At 35.0% G+C, this 15,574-nt stretch overlaps 1 protein-coding gene across 7 annotated transcripts in view; it reads left to right on the top strand.

The window, feature by feature from the left end:
* Window positions 1-15,574, top strand: part of CaMKII (Calcium/calmodulin-dependent protein kinase II) — a 234,429-nt gene that overhangs the window by 107,121 nt on the left and 111,734 nt on the right. For all 7 annotated transcript variants that reach the window (XM_089105592.1, XM_089105597.1, XM_089105596.1 and 4 more), the window contains exons 5-6: window positions 7,710-7,764; window positions 13,004-13,245. In XM_089105592.1, coding sequence (XP_088961718.1) covers window positions 7,710-7,764; window positions 13,004-13,245 — 297 coding nt within the window. The remainder of the gene's footprint in view (window positions 1-7,709; window positions 7,765-13,003; window positions 13,246-15,574) is intronic.

The following is a 15,574-nucleotide window of genomic DNA, read 5'->3' as shown; positions in this document are numbered from 1 at the left end:
TTTTTCCACAAAATAAGTTTTTCAAAGAAAAGTAAAGAACTCCATTTAATACGAAATGATCAAAAATAAAATTAAATAATCTACCAAGCGTGAAACTACCACTAATCAGCATCGATAAATAAATGAAACCCAAAACAAACAGAAATTACAATAATTAACCAAGTCAAACTCAAAACGAGCAGAAATTAACATAAGTTGGGGGCAAAACCCCTATGCCTTCCCAAGCCCAGAACAAAATTTCCACTTAACTGAAAAAATATAAATGTTTTTACTTTTACAACTTTAATAAATCAAATACTATTAACACTTTGATTACTAAATATGGCCAAAGATGGTGGAAAATCAATAACTAAGCAAAAATAGCCAAGCAATACAAAACTTATATGTTTTGGGTTTCATTTATTTATCGATGCTGGTTCGTGGTAGTTTCGAGCTTAGTAGATTATTTTATTTTATTTTTGCTTTTTTTTGGTTTAATGCAGTTCTTTAATTTTCTTTGAAGAACTTATTTTGTGGAAAAAGTTTTTTGAATTAATATTATAAAAATGTCAAATCTTCCAATAACTTTCGACTATTAAAAAGGGCTCTAGGCATTTCGATTTCCAATCGAATGAGCCCTTTTGGACACGACAACGCTTTCTATAAACACCTTATATGCCCCCAGGGCATAAATTACAACCCTTACCTTAAGGTGTGTTAGGGTGGTTATCATCCTCTAAGACCAAATTCCCCGAACTTTCAACTGCGTCTAACAAAATGGCTATCTCAAAATTTTTATTGGATGTGTTTGGTGAAATTGTGGGCGTGAGAAGGGTGGTAGTCACTCTCCAATCCCTTTCAACTATTAAAAATGGCCCCAGCCCTTTCAATTTCCAATCAAATGCGCTCATTTGAAGTTTCTACGACAAAACTTTCAATAAAAATCTTATATGCCCCCAGGGCATATCTTACAACCCTGTCCCTGAGTGCTGGGGGGGAGGGGGTCTTTCCCAAAGACTTAATTTCGTGAACTTTCTACTACGTTGAACAAAATGGCTATCTGAAAATTTTGATTGGATGTGTTTGGAGGAATGGTGGGCGCGAGAGGGGGGTTATTTACCCTCCAATCACTTTCGACTATTACAAAGCCCTCTCAACGACTATCTCTTCGACTCTCTCTTCGACTATTACACTAGCCCTCTCAATTTCGAATTGAATGAGCCCCTTTTGAAGTTTTACGACAACTCTATCTACAAAAACCTTATATGCCCCCAGGGCAGAGCTTACAGCCTTTGCCCTTGGGGCTCTGGGGGGTTTGTCATCCTTAAATACATAATTTCCAAAACTTCCAACTGGGTTGAATAAAATGGCTATCTCTAAACTTTGATTGAATGTTGTTGGGGAAATGGCAGGCGTAAGAGGGGGGTTAATTACTCTCCACTCACTTTGACTATTAAAAAGGGCAATTTCAGTCTCCAATCAAATGTCTAAACCTTATCCTAACTTTAACTTTATGTGCCCCCAGGGCATAACTTACAACCCTTGCACTGAGGGCTCTGAGGGGGTTATCATCCTAAAAGACCTAATTTCAAGAACTTTCAACTACTTTGAACAACATGGATATCTCAAAATTTTGACTGGATGTGTTTGGGAAAATGGTGGGCGTGAGAGGAGCGTTAGTCACTCTCCAACCACTTTCAACTGTTAAAAAAGGCACTAGCCTTTCAGATTTTCAGTTAAATGAGCCCTTTTGAGGGTTAATTGTCCTCAAATCACTTTCGATTATTAAAAAGGGCACTAGCCCTTTGAATTTCCAATCGAATGAGCCCTTTTTATAGTTTCTACGACTAAGAATTCAATAAAAACTTTATATGCCCCCAGAGCATAACTTATAACTCTTGCCCTGAAGACTGTGGGGGAAGTGTCCTGTTCAAAGGTATAATTTCCTGAACTTTGAACTGCGTGGAACAAAATGACTATCTCAAAATTTTTATTGGATGTGTTTGGGGAAATGGTGGACGTGGAAGGGGTGTTAGTTGCTTTCAAATCACTTTTGACTATTAAAAAGAGCACTAGCCATTTCAATTTCCAATCGAATGAGCCCTTTTTGAAGTTTCTACGACAACGCGTTATATAAAAACCTTATATGCCCCAAGGGCATAACTTACAACCCTTGCCCTGAGAGCTGTGGGGGTGTTGTCATCCTCAAAGCCCTAATTTCCAGAACTTAAAACTACGTTGAATAAAATGGCTATCTCAAAATTTTGATTAAGTGTGTTTGGGGAAAAGGTGGGCATGAGAGGCGGGTTAGTTGCCCTCCAATAGCTTTTGACTATTAAAAAGGACACTAGCCCTTTGAATTTCCAAAGGAATGAGCCTTTTTTGAAGTTTCTACGACAACACCTACAAAAAATCGTATATGACCCCAGGGCATAACTTACAACCCTTGCCCTAAGGGATGTGGGGGACTGTCCTCAAAAACATAATTTCTATCTTAAAATCAACTACGCTGAACAAAATGGGTATCTCTAAATTTTGATTGGATGTGTTTCGGGAAATGGTGGGCGTTGAAGGGGTGTTAGTCGCCTTCCAATCACTTTCGACTTTTTAAAAAGGGCACAAGCCCCTCCAATTTCCAATTGAATGAGCCCTTTTCAAAGTTTCTACGATAACTTCTTCGATACGAAGTGCCCTGCTCTAAAGGTTAAAATTAATAAATAATTCATTGTGCCAACATCATTATTATATGCCCCCAGGGCATAACTTAAAACTCTTGCCCTGAGGGTTGCGGGGAAGTGTCCTCCTCTTTACTTAGTCCCTGTTTCTTGTCTCGTTCTCGAGTGGCCCCATTCTTTACTTAGGCAGCGCAATCGCGCTGCCTAAGTAAATCATAGATAATCATAGATAAGATAATCATAGGCAGCGCGATCGCGCTGCCTATGATTTATACAACAACTTTCTATGTAAACCTTATATGCCCCCAGGGCATTACATGAAACCCTTGCACTGAGGGTTCTGAGGGGGTTATCATCCTAAAAGACCTAATTTACAGAACGTTCAACTACGTTGAACAGAATGGATATCTCAAAATTTTGATTTGATGTGTTTTAGAAAATAGTGGGCGCGAAGGGGGCCTTAGTCGCTATCCAATCACTTTCAACTATTAAAAAGGCACTAGCCCTTTCAATTTCCAATTGAATGAGCCCTTTTGAAGTTTCTACGACAACCCTTTCAATAAAAACTTAATATGTCCCCAGGGTATAACTTACAACCCTTGCCCTGAGGGCTGTGGGGGAAGGGGTTGTCATCCTTAAAGACCAAAGCTTTCAACTACGTAGAATAAAATGGCTATCTCAAAATTTTGATTGTGTGTGTTTTGGGGAAAGGAGGTCATAAGAAGGGGACTAGTTACCATTAGATCACTTTCGAATATTAAAAAGGGTACTAGCCCTTTGAATTTTAAATCGAATGAGCCCTTTCTCAAGTTTCTACGACAAAGATTTCAATAAAAGCCTTATATGCCCCCAGGCCATAACTTATAATCCTTGCACTGAGGGTTTTGGGGGTATGTCCTCCTCAAAAATATATTTTCTATCTGGAAATCAACTATGCTGAACAAGATAGCTATCTCTAAATTTTTATTGGATGTGTTTGGGGGAATGATCGGTGTGGGGGGGGGGGGGCTAGTTGCCCTCGAATCACTTTCAACTATTAAAAAGGGCAATAGCCCTTTGAATTTCCAATCGAATGAGCTTTTTTTGAAGTTTCTACGACAACGCCTTCTTTTAAAACCTTATATGCCCCCAGGGCAAAACTTAAAACCCTTGCCCTGAGGGCTGTGGGGGAATGTCCTCCTCAAAAACATATTTTCTATGTGGAAATCAACTACGTTGAACAAAATGGATATCTCAAAATTTTGATTGGATGTGTTTGGGGAAATGGTGGGCTTGGGGGGGGGGGCTAGTTGCCTTCTAATTACTTTCGACTATTAAAAAGGGCACTAGCTCTTTGAATTTCCAATCGAATAAGCATTTTTTGAAGTTTCTACGACAACGCCTTTTATAAAAACCTTATATGCCCCCAGGGCATAACTTAAAACCCTAGCCCTGAGGGTTGTGGGGGAGTGTCCTCCTCAAAAACATATTTTCTATGTGTAAATCAACTACGCTGAACAAAATGGTTATCTCAAAATTTTGATTGGATGTGTTTGGGGGAATGATGGTCGTGAGGGGGGGGGGGTAGTTGCCCTCCAATCACTTTCGACTATTAAAAAGGATACTAGCCCTTTGAATTTCCAATCGAATGAGCCTTTCTTGAAGTTTCTACGACAACGCGTTCTATAAAAATCTTATATGCCCCCAGGGCATAACTTAAAACCCTTGGCCCGAGGGTTTTAGGGGAGTGTCCTCCTCAAAAACATATTTTCTATCTGGAAATCAACTACGCTGAACAAAATGGCTATCTAAAAATTTTGATTTTATGTGTTTGGGGAATGATGGGCGCGGGGGGGGGGCTAGTTGCCTTCCAATCACTTTCGACTATTAAAACGGGCACTAGCCGTTTGAATTTCCAATCAAATGAGCCTTTTTTGAAGTTTCTACGACAACGCCGTCTATAAAAACCTTATATGCCCCAAGGGCATAGCTTAAAACCCTTATCCCGAGGGTTGTTGGGGAGTGTCCTCAAACGTATATCTTCTATCTGAAAATCAACTACGCTGAACAAAATGGCTATCTAAAAATTTTGATTGGATGTGTTTTGGGGAATAATGGGCGTGGGGGGCTAGTTGCCCTTCAATCACTTTTGACTATTAAAGAGGGCGCCAGCCACTCCAATTTTCAATCAAATGAAGCCTTTTTGGAGTTTCTAAGACAAATCCTTCGATAAGAAGTGCCCGGGTATGGAGAAAAAAAAACCCAAAAACAACACATTGTGCCCACATCGTTCTTTACTTAGGCAGCGCTAGCGCTCTGCCTATGATACAAACCCGCTGTAAAATTCCAATTTGGTCCTACGATTGCATCGCATTTACTGGACTGTTGAAAATAATCACCTTTTCTTATATGCTTTGCCATTAAGCCTTTTAAATATCTACTCGTATATCGAGAATTCAGGAACGAGATATCGATAACACCGATATGGGTTCGGTATTATACCTCCAAGGGGTATGGATCCTCTTGTGTAAGAGCTGATGAATTCCAAGAAACTGATGTTGATAAAATCTATATAATCATTATCTATCTTTTCTAATCAGACATGTACGCAAGGGGTGGTGGGATTGTGACCCACGCCCCGGTGAAATATCAGGATTTTTAGGCTTTCGATAATATTTTTTATTTTCGACATTTTTTGTTGATGTTTTATATTTTTGACATAACTGGTCAATTTCTGAAAATTTTAAAAGTTGTCAAATGGAATAGCTACTGGCTGTTTTGCTGAAATAAATTAGGAGAAATTGACCTAATGTATACAAATCTTTACATTGTGTTTTGTTTACGAACTATTTAAGCTTAAATTATAATATTTTGTTAATTATATTGAATTCAAATTTACCAGGCCTGAATGGCCCTTTGGTGATGTACGTGGAGGTGGAAGGTGGGTAAGTCCACGGACTTTTTTATATGTGGAGATCTCAAAATATTGCCTTGGAATAAAATATTTCGTGCATGGTTTATCTTAATAAATGCTTAATAAATAAATTCATCCTAATAAACCTTTATAAAATATAATAAGAGATAAATAAATGCACTATAATATGTAATAAATAAATGCATCCTAATAAACCTTTATTATAAATAATAAACGATAAATAAATGTATACTAATATATAATAAATAAATGCATCTTAATGAGTCTTTATAATATATGATAAAAATAAATAATTGCATCCTAATATATAATTAAATAAAAAAGACAAGTTTTTTAAACTGAAAGTAAGGAGCGACATTAAAACTTAAAACGAACAGAAATTATTCCGTATATGAAAGGGGCTGTCCCCTCCTCAACGCCTCCCTCTTTACGCTAAAGTTTGACTCTGTTTCACAACTTTATTTTTAAAATAATAAAAAACTTAGCGTAAAGAGCGAAGCGTTGAGGAGGGGACAGCCCCTTTCATATACGGAATAATTTCTGTTTGTTTTAAGTTTTAATGTTGCTCCTTAGTTTCAGTTTAAAAAACTTTTTTTTTATATTTTATTTCTGATCGTTTTTTAAACAAAAAAAAACTTTAGCGTAAAGAGCGAGGCGCTGAGGAGGGGACAGCCCCTTTCATATATGGAATAATTTCTGTTCGTTTTAAGTTTTAATGTCGCTCCTTACTTTCAGTTTAAAAAATTGTTTTTTTATTTGATTTCTGATCGTTTTTTAGTTAATGCAGCTTTTATTTTGGCTCACCGTCATTGAATAAGTAAACAAAATTTGCATAAAAATTTTACTTTTCTTTTGCTAAATGGCTGTCTCTAAATTTGGTTCTGACGTAACTTAACTGACGTCAATACCTTGCTCTTTAAGCTAAAGTTCGAATTTTGTTCCAATTCTTTAAAAATGACCGCTTAATCAAAAAGACCGTTAATTAGAATAAATAGCTCTTATGAAAGTACTAAAAAATCTTTGGCTTAAAGAGCGACTTATTGACAAGGGGGTGAACCCAATCATATATGTAATATTTTCTGTTCGTTTAAAGTTTTGATGTTGCTGCTGTTGCAGCTGAAAACTTGTTTTTTTTATATATTTAATTTCTGATCTTTTTTTAAATAATGCTGGGCAGTCCGGCGTCCCCTTAATAGCAATGTCCCTTCCCCCATGAAAACTTCCGTCATGGAAAGATCCTCCTACATAACCCCCGACCCCCCCCCACTACCAGAAAAAATCTCCCTGAAAACGTCTGTATACTTCCCAATAACCAATACTATATGTTAACATTGGGTAAAGTTCATAACTTTCAGCCCCCCCCCCCGGGAACTATCGGGGTATTAAGTCATCCTAAAAGACATAGTTATAATATTTTCGAACATGTTGAAAAAATGGTAATTTAAAAATTTTGGTCGGGTGGGTTTGAGGAAAAAATAAGCGTGGGAGGGGCCCTAGCTGCCCTCCATTTTTTTGGTCACTTAAAAAGGGCACTAGAACTTTTAATTTCCATTCCAATGAGCCCTCCAACGATATTCTAGGACCACTTAGTCGATACGATCACCCATGAAAAAACAAACAAAAAAATAAACACACACCCGTGATCTTTCTTCTGGCAAAAAATGCAAAATTCCACATTTTTGTAGATAAGAGCTTGAAATCTGTACAGTAGTAGGGTTCTCTGATACGCTGAATATGATGGTGTGATTTTCATTAAGGTTCTATAACTTTTAGGGGTTTTTTTCCCCTTTTTTCGAAAATCAGCCAAATCTTCTCAGGCGCATAACTTTTGATGGGTAGGAATAAACTTAATGAAACTTGTATATTTGAAATCAGCATTAAAATCTAATTCTTTTGATGTATTTATTGGTATCAAAATACCGTTTTCTAGAGTTTCGGTTACCATTGAGCCGGGTCGCTCCTTACTTACAGTTCGTTACCACGAACTGTTTGATAAATAAATGCATCATGATGAACAGAATTGTTTAAAACTGGAATTTTGTACTTTTGTGTTTTTGTTCTGGTGCGTATATCGACCGATTTTCTATCGTGTTTCACATTTGTATATCGACAGGCTTCATATTATTATTTTTTTTTTTCAGTTCGATTGCATGACAGTATTCAAGAAGAGAGCTTTCATTATCTAGTCTTCGATTTGTGAGTATATGTTTCTTTTGATATATGTGTGTAGGGTTTCTTCATGAGAATTCACTTGTTTAATCGATTTTTTGTCCAGAAGTTGTTGATTAGTTGGGGATGTATTGGCTCATTCCTGGAAACATTGCATTGGTGAAAAATAATTGATTTTTGAAATATTTTGATGAAAACATAATTGATTGTTATTGAAATTATTGATTTTTGAAATGTTCATATGAAAACAGAAGTTTTTTTTTTATTTTTTTTTCTCTATGTATTTAAGTTTGGTTGAAAAGCGAACAGGCAAAAATTCCTCAATAGTTACATATACGAAAAAAATAGTTGTAATAAAATATATATAAAAGTGTAATAAGTTATATATAAGTTCTAAAAGTATTACTTGTATATACTTATAACACTCTTATATACTTATAAAGAATAAAAGCAATAATATATAAAAGTAGAAAAAGCTCCAAACTTGCTAACACAAATTTAGGGTTCTTAATTAGTTGTTCGGGCTCGTTTGTTAATATTAAGTAGAATACGGTAATGTCTTAGCAATTGTTTGATCCAATAAAAATTGTGTATCTGTAACAAGGTTACAATAAGAAATGAAAAACACGGCGTAATAAGAAATATGGCAGAAGACAAATACAGGTAATAAAACATTATAAATAAGATAAAATCAGTAAAGCTAATTTTTTTTAAAGATATGGACGGAAAAAGAGACAAATCGTTTTGTTATCAAATTATTTTCATTCTGTCATTTCATTATATTACCTTAAACTGCCATGTGCAGCAAATTATCTTATTGCTGCTTTTATGATAATTAAGGTATTTAGTATTTACCTTATGTGCAGCAAAGTAAGGTGGTGTTGAACTTCCTTTAGAAAATCTTACTGGTAGTGTTTCGAGGTTATTATCTGACACCCAATTCAGTTTGGTCAAGTGGCAAACAGAATGAAGACTAAATCCTCAATAATTATTGAAAACAATGAAAACTATTGTTTTCACAGATGATAACAATAGGGTGTCAAAGAGTTAAAATAGAAAAAAGTTCCTTCATTAGTTAAGGATGTGGCAATTCGTTTTGGAAACATTGAGTAGAAATAAATTTTGGACTTTGTTACATCCTATGCGAATTTTGTGTCTAAGCTGCAAAATTTGATTTAAAAAAAATAATCAAAAAGAAACGAATTTTTTTATTGTCTATTTTTTTCCGTCACTAAATGCATTAAACTCAAATTTTGCGATGACTGTTGTCACTGACACGCTTGACTTAAGATCTTTTGTCCGTGACGACATGGGTTCGAATTCTCTTGTCACTGGTTATTTGATTTGGAAGGGGGGGGTCACTGGTGTAACTCTGTAAGCTTAGCCAGAGTCTACCTAGATCTGAATGGGTACCTGGAGAAATCAGGGGAAGGTAAACAGAAAGGGTGTGTGAAAGCACAGGATGGCTGGCCCCCAATCCCCATTGTGCTTTCTGAGTAAAGGGCTATGAAACGGAGATCAGCACCGCCGGTAGGGATTGTAACGTCCAGTGTTGTATTCTTTACCTTTTTTTTGTTAAAAGTAAGCTGTTGGCATAATTATTAACATGTCCGACATATCTTGTTTCTTGTCTAACATGGTTAACCTGAAAGCATATTTTGAATTCCAACTGGGAAACAGCTGCAAAATTTGGAAGTAATACAAAAAAATTATGTCTTCAGTAGGCTATTATTAATCTCAGTCTAATCGTATAATTAGCTTATTTCTCGCTGTTATTGTAAAGGTGAGATTGTATAAAGTTTTATTTTCAAAATGGTTCCGACAAGCAAACGTTGCCGAACTAATGCATCTCATTAAAGTGCAACTATTGCCAAAAACCAATGCTCGATATAGGAATAACAATAAGGGTCGATCCGAAAAATTGAATAAGTATATATAAAAAAAAAATATCGAAACGATTTAATTAGCATCATGGGTAAGTAAAAAATAAAATAAATGTGAAATAACTGTCGCTAATACCTTTGGTTTATTTTTCCTGGACTTGCCATAGAACTCCCAGTTCTCAGCGAAATCATTAATCGCAAATTTTTAACCTACAATTCAGATGGTACAAATCAATCTCTTGTGGTACAATTTTAGTCGGTAGACCTGGTACAGTTTATCTCACAACGTTGTCACCTCTGCTGAGTAGTTAAATTGTATATATTATATTAGAATACAATAGAATTTATTGACACAAAAGCCCAAAGGGCCGTGGTCACAAGAACAAAGACACTTTCATACAAGCATAAATTGGCACAAAAGTATAATCTAAGCTAGTGAAATATCACCCTCATCCCTAATCTTCAAAAAAAATAAACCTTTCTCTATGCTCTATACCCATCGTCAGGAACCTTCCGAATCTCTTTATACCTCCCATATCTTTCCTTGCTAATAAATGTATTATCTCATCTCTCTCCCAAGCCTCAATCCCAAACAATTTTTTTCTTATTATATAGCCTTAGTAAGTCAAAAGATTAAAATAAATGGGAAATAAACTGTCGCTACTGACTTGGGTTTATTGCTCCTGTCCTTGCCATAGAACTCTCAGTTCTCAGCAAAATCTGTGAATGGCAAATTACTTACAGTTCAGATGGTGTAAATTAAGCTCATTTAGTGAAATTTTAGTCGGAAAACTGGTGCAATTTTTCTCAAAGCGCTGGCAACGCTGCTGAGTAGTTAAAATATTGAAAAACTAGGCTATTTTGTCATTTGGTCCGTTTTGACAACCAACTTTTTACCCAAAGACAATAGCCAATGCTACTGTAATCAAAAAAGTATTTCCTTTTGACTCTACGTAGCTTACTGATTTTTGTATAGATTAACTTCTAAATTTCCAATTCTATAAACTTTCGTCTAAAACAACTAAATTTCCACCAAAAAATGTCATAAAGTGCTGCTGGAATTTAGCAAAGACAAAGAGGTTCTGATCAAACCATAAAAAAAAAAAAAGCCGTTGATTCACCGATAAATAACTACTACTTCTGTAAACATAATATTCGAAATAGACGTCATAACGTCTGTAATACAGAACGTCAGAAATAGATTAGGACGCATTCGGTGCTCTTAATCAAGGAAAATGCTTCTTATTAATCGTCTGTCGTGGACAGTGATCTTTCGAATTTATGTCTTAGGCAAGCAGTTGTGTTTCTTTTTGTTGGAGGGGTGTGAAAAATGTCTTCTAAGCTGTCCTTCTTGTTTTATTGTTCTTGAACCTTCTTATTTTCTTTGTTTGTCATTTTTCACAATTTTTGTGATTTTTCACACATTTATCATTTCATATTATTATTGTTTATCATTATATTTGTCATTATAAATTAATTATTATCTTTGAACATTCATTATCACACAATTATTGTCGTTTTTTGGAAACATAATAAGCAGTTGTTTCTTTTTGGTAGAGGGGCGTGAAAATGTCATTAAAGCTGTTCTATTTGTTTTATTGTCCTTGAACCTTCTTATTTTCTTCGTTTGCCGTTCTTCACAGCTATCATCACTTATGTATTACTTATCACACGTCTATTGTTACTTATGGTTTGATAATTATCAATTATCAATGCTAATTATAATAACAATTATCATTTATCATTATACTTTTGTCATTATTCACTGATCGTTATTATTACAGATTTATTACGTACATTTATCACACAATTATTGTCGTTTTTAGTAGTTTTTTTTTTCGTACCTAAGTATGACGTTGTTTGGCGAGTGTCACATTTTAGTCAGTGTTGCCACGTAGAACCGTGAAAATAAATGAGCAAAATTAATTACTTGAATTTGACTTCACCTTTTCGTCAGAAAAAATTAAATAATAACAATTTGTTTATTCCCAAATACACCTAAACCATTGAATAAAAGTTGCGCGCTCTTTACATGTTTGGTGCTACATGGTTTTTAGCTTACTTTTTGCTGATTTTGTATCCCACCCTTTTTTTTCTAAAGTTGGCCCACACTACTAGTAAAAATTAAATAACTCAATGCAGAAATCTATTTCGTTAAAAGTCGAGTTCCCAATTTTTACCTAATGTTTAAAATGTTGATGGTTGTGTAAGTTTCTGCTTAAACAATTTAAACAATCAGATTTGACTTTTAATGTCCTTGGTACTTTCAACTTGTTACTTCTTAAGTTTAATCCTTTATGAAAGATGGTATACTTATCTTAATCGTAAAAAAGTGATAAACTGCGATTCAGAATTTCCGTTGTTGCTAGTTTTATTCGCAAGCTTTTAGTTCTTGACTTGACAACCAACGGTTCTAAGGTGAGGAAATTTAGAGGAAAGATAATCAAGACAAGACATTGGGTTTCTTAGAAATCAAAGGGAAAGCCAGTGACAGATAAGACCAGAAAAATTAGAAACAATTCTCCAGGAAGTTACGTGTTAATGCGTTTCTTAGTGTTCTGTAAAGAATTCTCTAGGAGCCTTATAAAGAAGCCTACGTATTACCACTGCTTAGTAAAATGCCGTAAAAAGGCTTTAATGTGAAATTAATAATAAATAAATACTCCCATATCATTCCATTGTCAAAAGCTAAATGACATAGCTCAAGGGTGTTTCTAGGATTTTTGGGCTGCATCTCAATCAACATAATCAACGTGATTCAAACGTGATAAATATCTATTGCAGTCAAAAAGTATGTTGTCACATTTTAGAGCGCTGCGGGGGGGGGGCAAGCCTGGAACTCCCTGGGTATTCCCCACCATTACAGTTTTTTTGGAAATTGTCTTGATGTCGGGATATCTACCCGTTACAGGAATGGCCTATTAAACCAATTTGACTTTTGCACTGCGTTTTAGAGTTTATTAATGTTAGAACATCTTGTATAATTTTTCTGGCAAACTTACCCAAACTAAGTGGGTTATCCCTTTTTTAAAAGATTATTTTCTTGTGGATTTTTTTTTATTATTATTAAGCGTAAAGTATAATTTTGAATATTTTAATATTAGTTTTCATTTTCTTTTCAATTTTCATTCCTTGAAGGTAGATGTTTTATTAGATAGCTGTTAGAAGTATTTAAATTAGTATTTATTATTTTTAGAAGTATTTATTGCAACATTAATTAGAAGTAGAGATTTGAGGGAAGCGTTCTTTATTGTCATAAGTAGGATAGAGAATAAGTTATTCTTCAACCTGGTTATGACACTAACGTACGTTTCTTCGAGTAACGTCTTAATATCGTCTCGAATATTTCTGAATAACGTGAATCAGACGTTTTTCCATTTTAGGGTTACCGGTGGAGAATTGTTCGAGGACATTGTTGCCCGTGAATTTTATAGTGAAGCAGATGCCTCTCATTGTATTCAACAGATTCTCGAAAGTGTAAATCATTGCCATGTCAATGGAGTAGTGCATAGGGACCTCAAACCCGAAAATTTGTTGTTAGCCAGTAAACTGAAGGGTGCTGCTGTTAAATTGGCTGATTTTGGCCTTGCCATCGAGGTTCAAGGCGAGCAACAAGCATGGTTTGGTATGTTTTCTCTCTTCTTTGTTTGCTTCTATCGGAGGGCTACTAGGAGGCAATACGCCCCTTCACACGGGAAAAACAAACATATAAACGATCTTGTAACTTTTTAATCAAGTATAGGATTCTTTTCCCATTTATAATTCCCATTTAGAAATTCCCTGTGGCTGAGGGATTTCTCCTCCCTCCCCTGTAAGGAAATTCTGGTAGGTTCTGATGTTTCTATTATATTCTTTCTGTTAAATGTAGATTATGCTATGGTATTTTTTGAATTGAATTGAGTTTATTTATAACCCGTTGTAAATACATAACAAAAAGAAAAAGCAAAAGAAAAAGACGGAAAATGACAAATGAAACCAAATTAAAATTCATAGTATAAGCACACAAGCATAGTAATTAGCCAAATAATCACACACTATACATAACAAGCACAAAAATACATAGCACAATCACAATAAAACAAGCACATTTTTAAGTTGTGAAGTTGTGGCACATTTTTGTGAAGCCGTTTTAACTGGCTTCAGTTGGTTTTTCTCTACCCTCTGGAAAAACCGAGACATATGGAAGTTTAAAGAGTCATGTTGATAAAATAATCAATAAGAGGCAAAGTGGCCATGTCTGCAATTTTTAGAAATCCGACGATAATGGGAATTAAAAACCTAAAAATGCATAAAAGAGTATTTAATACAAAAATGTTACCAGTCATAGAATATGGAGCAGAGATTTGGGGCAGAGAAGCGGCACAGAAGTTTCTGTCCCTCTAGCTCCAGCATTATAAAAGACTGGTTGGGTTACAATAAGACAACTCATTCATAGATTCTGAAAAGTGATATGGGCCCGTTTTCGTTAAAACTACGTAGGTCTTTCTTGATGCTTAGATTTTGGTTGAAGCTCATTAGGTGTAATGAAGATAGACTAGTAAGAGCAGCTTATTATCAGATATTGAGTTATGGTTAGAAAACGTCGTGGCCATCCCAAATTAGGTCATTACTAGAAAGAGTGGGAATGGCTTACTTATGGAATGACGGTCTTGGTTGCCGTGACCTAACAACAAATTTAGTAAGCCAGGTACGATTTATCTTAGAGGGTCAAGAAATTCAGTATTGGCAAAGACTGGTTTTAAATTCTACTACATTAAATCATTATATTCAGGCTAAGCCTAGTCTTGAAAAGGAAATTTATTTCAAATTTAGTTTAAAGGCTGTGGATTTATGTTAATGAAATCTTTGGGTGAATTGCCTTCTGATCTAGAACGGGCAAATGGTGTTTGACAGGGGGAGAGTTGACCCTGAAGGTCGGTATGTGTATCCTCTTTGTAGAGATGAGGACAAAGATTTGGACCACTTTCTCCGAAAGTGCCCGGTGCTCTCTGATTTAAGGGAATAATGCTTACATGGGATTGTTTTCCTGCTTCCTGGTATTTTACAAAGTAGTAATTCAACCACAATATTTCGTAGTGGTGCGTACATAGAGATTACAAAGAAGGAAAAGTTTTTACAGTTAATTATTTTTTATTATATGGAATTACATTTATTTTCTCGATAAATTACCTTTAGGTATTTTTTGCTATGTATCATATTTCTGTGTGTTTCGTAATTTGTTCTCTTATGATTTCTTTATTTTTCAAAATTTTTTTGTGTCTATATGGCTCTTGAGCTTTGGAAATACACGATCTATCTATCTATAAAGATTATTTGATGATTCGACTGAATGTATTATTCGATAAGTCTAACCATCCCTCCCTGCCCTATGGGGAAATTCCCACAGGCTCCTATGTTTTATTATATTCTTTCCATTAAACGTAAATAAAGTCATAGCTTTCGAACAATAAATACACTTTTGAAGCCAATTTTACTGGCTTCATTTGTTTTTTCTCTTCCCTTCTGGAAAAAAAAATTATATGTAATAGATTATTTAAATTTTTAATAAGATGTTTTATTCAGAATGTGGACCCCCCTTCCTCCTTGACTTAAAGGAAATTCTCGCGGGCTCAAATTTTTCAATCGTGTTCCTTCTGTAAAATTGTAATTAGCACTAAAGCTTCTGAACAATAAATGATGATAATGGTAATAAGCTTACCTAAGCTATGGATGTCAGGTATTGTGTTATCTTGAGTTTTGAATTTGAACCTGATGATGACAGGCACAGGTCCTGTCGAAATTATCGTTCCAAGATAACACAATACCTGACATCCATAGCTTAGGTAAGCTTATTACTATTATCATGTATAAGAGTCAGGTTGGCCTCAGAGAATATATGAACAATAAATGGACATTGTTTTTAGAAGCCAATTTTACTAGCATCATTTTAACTATACAATGTTTCTTGAAGACAT

Source organism: Artemia sp. Qi Xiang Cuo, chromosome 19 (assembly GCF_049724085.1).
Source record: "Artemia sp. Qi Xiang Cuo chromosome 19, ASM4972408v1, whole genome shotgun sequence".
In the NCBI taxonomy this organism is placed as follows: domain Eukaryota; kingdom Metazoa; phylum Arthropoda; class Branchiopoda; order Anostraca; family Artemiidae; genus Artemia; species Artemia sp. Qi Xiang Cuo.
This window is presented reverse-complemented; position numbering and strand designations above follow the sequence as displayed.